This window comes from Mycteria americana, chromosome Z (assembly GCF_035582795.1).
Source record: "Mycteria americana isolate JAX WOST 10 ecotype Jacksonville Zoo and Gardens chromosome Z, USCA_MyAme_1.0, whole genome shotgun sequence".
Classification (NCBI taxonomy): domain Eukaryota; kingdom Metazoa; phylum Chordata; class Aves; order Ciconiiformes; family Ciconiidae; genus Mycteria; species Mycteria americana.
Genome location: NC_134396.1, coordinates 28574266 through 28580265, shown reverse-complemented (window position 1 = coordinate 28580265; position 6000 = coordinate 28574266). Strand labels below are relative to the sequence as shown.

At 34.0% G+C, this 6000-nt stretch overlaps 1 protein-coding gene across 4 annotated transcripts in view; it reads right to left on the bottom strand.

Moving 5' to 3' along the window:
• Nucleotides 1–259: 259 nt before the first annotated feature.
• The window catches only part of CCDC171 (coiled-coil domain containing 171), a 158592-nt gene continuing 152851 nt past the window's right edge, over nucleotides 260–6000 (bottom strand). For all 4 annotated transcript variants that reach the window (XM_075527213.1, XM_075527216.1, XM_075527215.1 and 1 more), the window contains one exon: nucleotides 260–440. In XM_075527213.1, coding sequence (XP_075383328.1) covers nucleotides 399–440 — 42 coding nt within the window. In that variant the 3' untranslated portion in view covers nucleotides 260–398. The remainder of the gene's footprint in view (nucleotides 441–6000) is intronic.

Sequence of the window (6000 nt, the reverse complement as noted above, 5' to 3'; positions counted from 1 at the left end):
AACAACTGCAATAAATAAAAGTTAAAAAAAATAACTGTTTCAGTATGCAAAGAATGAGAAGCGCAGAAACGTGAACATATGAATGCACATTTTCATAAAAATGTAAAATTAATGTCAAAAAATACATATGCTGAACTACAATTCAAAGGTAGCAACAAAATTGCACTTTAATTGCATCATTTTACATTAATGCAATTTTTTCCTTCTACAAGATTATTGATACAAAGAATCTGAAAATCCATTTTCCATTGTTCTTTTGGGACTGGATGTGACATTCAGGCTGAAGGAATAGACTGAAGACAGAGAACTGGCTCTATTGTGCATAAAACTGTAGGATGTGTCAGGTTCAGCTTGCAATGCCAAAAAATCTGGGATACAACTCTGGTCAGGCTGAATTCCTAGCTTGAAGTCATGGCGACGTTTGAACTCCTTCTTGATTCCTGGATTAAAACAAAGTAATAATAAAAAACAAAACAAAAAAGAATCTACGTTTACTGTTAAAGAAGCAAGAAAAATAATTTCATTATGCCTTTCACAAAGGTATGCATATGAAGCATTTGCAACTGTTTGCTTCTTGTCTCCAATGCTTATTTAGAATACTTGGTACCTGAATATATATATATATTAATCTTTAATAAGCAGGAACAAAGGACATTAGCTAGAGTATTCTGCACTAGTGAGTGTTAGGAAACAATAGTCTACTTTATTGGAAGTGCTACAAATACTTAGAGAAAACTTTTACCCCACTTCATTATCATTTCTAGGGTGTGTTTTTTTTAATCAAGTAAACAAACTTGTTCTACAGTCTCCCTGTCATTGTTATTAGGAAAAATACGCCATGCTAACCATGGAAGGTATTAATTTACTTTTAAATATATTTTACCACCAATTGAAACCAAACACTTAATACTCTTCAAATGTTAGCCTGTTAGAAGATGGCCAGAGAATATACACTGAATGTACGTTGAGGGGAAACATGATTCATATTTCAATGAGTCTCGACATTCAGTCAAACAGTTATAAAGGTTAGACCAGTTAAAATTCAACATTAAATAACTTCAAGCACCAAAACATTGTGCATTCTACTTTGAAAGATTATGGATAATATCAGTATATCAGCATTAGTAATTTTTTAAAATGCTAAATAAAGACACTCTGTATTCCCTTAAATATCCATAATAATAAACAAACTTAAGAAAACACAATGCCATATTGCTCTTCTACCCTTTACCAAGATACTTTACCCAATGCACCATATAGCTGTGGAAATAACAATCAATTATTTCATCAGGTCATAAAATATGTGAACTTCACATGCAAAGCATAATTATGGAAAAGACAAAAGTTAAGATACTGAAAGACTGTTACAGTATATTTGAGGTTTTATACACTCTTTGGCATTTCAGGAAGAGTATACATGTATATATAAACACACACACAGACAGAAGTGTATATATACAGAGGCACAGATATATATACTCATAGATATCCAGACAGAGGCAGAAGGGTGTGTGTATATTCGTATTTCAACAAATCCAGACTCAGTCATATGTATAAAGACACATTCATGAGATTCCCCTTTCCTCTGTTACTACTGCTGGAGAAAAATCAATGGTTGCCTCTAACACCTACTTCAACAGTTCCGTTTGATATGGACTCTTGATTTCCTGATTCATCACAAGCCGTATTGCAGCTACTGTAAACAGCTAGGTTATGTTAGGCCTTCACTAAGAACCCATACAGTAGCAAATTTAGATGACTACTGCAAGAAGATAGTTAAAATGAGGAAGTGCCTTGAGTTTTTCTAAACTATGGTGGTGATGAGGATGAGATAACCAGCAGAAATGGCAAGTATGATCTGTAACACTCCAGCTTTTCAGCCCTTCAGGCTCAAAGCCATGCAGAATGGGAACCACTAAAAAGCCAAAGCACAAACAAGATCTATTGCATTTGTATCAGCACATTTGAAATGAGATCTCAATGAAGGCATCCACCTATTACACCGATTAACAGTCTGTTATTTGCACACTTTAATCAGCTGATCACATAACCAAAATTCACTCTAAAATAAAAGTCATTCATAAGAAAATATTATGACAGTATTGAAATATGCAAATAACTTGTGATGCTCTAAAAACACTTCTGTGTGTAAAAACCCGAAATCAAGAAGATAGAAGCTACAAACAGGTTTCACTCTGGATAACAAATACTGAAGACTAAACATACTGGTTTGTACTGCTTTCAACATCTGAATCAGCATATCACAATGAGTAAAAATCACATGCTACAATTACGCTCTCATATTACTCTTTTTCTAGATGTAGTGAGGTTTTTTTTGAAGACTTCGGCATCAAAATCCCAGTAAGGAGACAAGAAATCAGATTTCTTTTGAGAGTTGCAAAAAAAAATGTATGAAACTTAATGATTGGCAGCAAGTCAATAGACTATGTTACAGTAAAAGCTTCTCTGTTGGGGGAAAAAAGCTCTGTTTTGGTTATCCAGATCCTGTGCTGTACTTCTTACAAAGAACAGAATACTATCCATTGAATAGAAGGGAAATCAGATCTAATAGCAATGTGATTGATGTAAAAAAAAATCTTGGCTGTTACTCGTAAGAACTGTTTTGATCCAATATCATTATATACACTCATGATGAATAATAAAATAGGATTCTATAGGTTAGATGAAAAAATACTCAGAACTGTTATAACATTCATTGTTTGAACACATACCTGTAGCAGGAATTTTAAAGGCAGTTATAATTTCCCCAACAGACCTCTTTCAACATTATTGTATTTAGACACCTTTCTAAAACATGTATTAAATTGACAAACTCAAATGACTATGCCAGAGCTGCAATGATAATCCATCATATAAATATGCATTCAGGTAATTTTTGAAAGAGGAATTATGTATCTTAAATAGGGTGTCTATTCAGGTAAATCTTTAGCACAGCACTTTTATTTACCCGATAAGCTGTAAATGATTCCATCTAAACTGTTACACTTCATCAGGTAAATAGATATTTAGGACACAGTATGTCTAGCAAAAATATGCTTTCAAAATATTTATGTAATATAGTAATTGGTCATGTCCTATGGTTATTTTTCAAAGTTTGATAGCCTAACTTTATAAAACATGTTTTCCCAAAGACCAAAGTACGAAAGGTTAGTCTATACTATGGAATAATTGCTTTCTAAACTATAGTTAACTCAAGCAATTTTTTAGTGTTAGACATGGAAAAAGATTTCTAAAACAATTCTTCTCTACAGTTTTTCTTCTGTGACTAACCTATGATCACATTTAGGATCTAGTTTACAAGTTGACTCATGATACATGAGCTGTTTTACTAAAGTTAAAACTGATTTATAGTGAGTTGCTTTATTATGTATGATATTGTGAGGAAATATTGTAAAACCATCATGTATTATATCCTTATATATGTTTTTATTGCAACGTTGGCCTACTCAAAAGCATCATGTGGTGACCAAAGATACCGTATTTTGCTTTTAGATATCAATACTTGTGGAATAATACACACAGTTAGACACTTGGAATTAGAAGACTATCCATGTGTTATGACAGTGGTGCAAACAGATAACTACATAAAGAAATTCACTGTTAGAAGTATATTGTTTATCGTCAATTGTAGGATTAAAATCTATAACCAGAGCTGAAGCCACAAATCAGTCAGAACAGTTTCAGCCTTCAAAGTCTACACAAGGATAATTTCACTGAACCACAATTTTCACTATAATACCACACTACAATTTTCAATTGCACTCTACTATTTGTATGTTACAACAATAACTCCTTCCAATTTTGGGATTTCCCACCACTAATTTTAGTCACTTTAAACTGCTTTCAAATATTCAATTTCAAAACACAGTAGCCCAAACATCCCTTCCACTTTCTTATGACCTGTAACATTCTATATTATAAAAAAATCAGAATAATAAAAAAGTGGTAAGGTTTTTGTGAGTTAAGGTTTCTGGGTTGTGAATAACAAGCTTACATATATGGCTTCAACTGAGGCAAGAAAGTAATGAAACTGCTTAGAATCAGAACAGAAAATGACTGAGTAAGGGATGAAATAAAAGGGCTGAAAGAATAATACTGAAGTTACAAGATAAAACAGAGACCCAGTTATGGAGGTTCCCTGGGTGATGATGCAGGCGCAGTAATAAGTTCACATGCAGTGTAAGTAATGTATATCAAGGTAAATTAAAGACAATTATTGAATTACAAGGCCAAAGTGTGATCTGGAAATCACTTTGATTACAGGATACTTAGGTGTGTGAAGATGCCTGACAGCAAACAGAATTGCAGAGGAAGGAGCAAGCTGTAGTTTCTTTTGAATTCTAGCTAACCCTAAATTGTCTGGAAAGGCTGTAGCACAGTCCCGCAAGAGTAGGAAGACATGTAAGGTAAGCACAGACACAGAGAGCGATGGGGGAAAAGTAGGAAACAGTCAATATATTTCTCCACAACTGATTTCTGATACTGATGCCTCTCACCCCAACTCTAGAACATACATATACACAGTAATACTAGTAGACAGCAAATCAAATGGCCAATAATGTTCTTTTCAGCTTCTCCCACCTATGCTATCATTGTGGCTTGCATCATTTCACTGTAGCAATAGCAACTCCAGCAAGTGTTAAAGAAACAACCACTGTCTTCGATAACCATTTTGCAGCACTTATGTGGAAAACTTATTTCCCTACAGAGAAAGATGCACATTTTCAGATCATTCACAACCTCCTTCTCAGACTGCTGTTTCCAAAACTGAGTTGCCTTTTGCCAGACAATGCCAATGGACTTCCAGTACACTGCTCATTCTTTTGCTGTTGAAAGTAGCTCTAAGAGCCGTTTCTCACTCTCAGTGAAATAAATAAAACATCAGGCTGATGAAAATGCTGATGAAAATGCACCAGTTTCTACTGGTGCTTAAAATGGAAAGTATTACTAGTGGGTGTCAGTGTAATAGAGTGCTAGTTAACAAACTTTTTCAAAGCAGGAATGTATGCTGGCCAAAACTAGAAAGTTTGCTTCCCATGTCAATGATTTTGCAATTCTGTATGCTGAGGCAGTAGGACTAAATTGGTGCTCTGACACAAAGTAGGAAAACGGTAACATTCGGTATAAATTTTAATTGTCAGCACTCCTGCCTGGATTCTGCAAACAATTTGCTATCAGAGAATAATTCAATGGGCTGCCAACTCATTACATATTAAGTCAGAAAGGTAGACACACAACACACTTTGGGTTTTTGCCCAACAATACTAATGGTTTTGTTCATTATCAAAGAATTCCCTCTTCCACTTTCAGGAGTTTTTAAACAAATATATGAGTCTGAAATATCTGGAAATATTTTTTTCCTGCTTTTCTAATGCTTTAGCATGTAATGCATTCAGTGAAATCACACTCTAGAGGCTCAATTAAAAGCAATTAAGAGAAAGATTTCATAAAATGGTATTTGTTTTTCTAAAAGAATATCCTGTTTTATTCAAACATACTTAAACCTGGTATGTTTGAAGAACACACAAGATTGGATGAATTATCACATCAGATGAACACCTTATCTTCAATGTTTTGTTGGCTTAAAGACAAATAATTTGGTTTTGCATTGCTAATTTTGATGATTTATAAATACTTTGGCCAAAATCCACCATACAGCCTATATAGTAAGTTTCTTTTCCAGATGCTTCATTGGAATACACACAGAAGTCTTTTATTTTCAGGTCAGATTCTCTGCACTACACTAATGATATCAAAACATTAGACAAACTATGTAGTGCACTATTTTCATGGTGAAATGCTCAGTCTGTATTGATTTTGATCCAAGTTTCCAAATTCTTTAGTACTTTTTGCCCATGCTGCCTACCACTGTCTTTCCACTTTCTCCAGAATGGAAGCAACTTTTATTTATTTTTAACATGAGTAGCTAACCCAAAAGGCTATTGGCTTATCTTGTGCTGCATGTGGCAAACAACATTG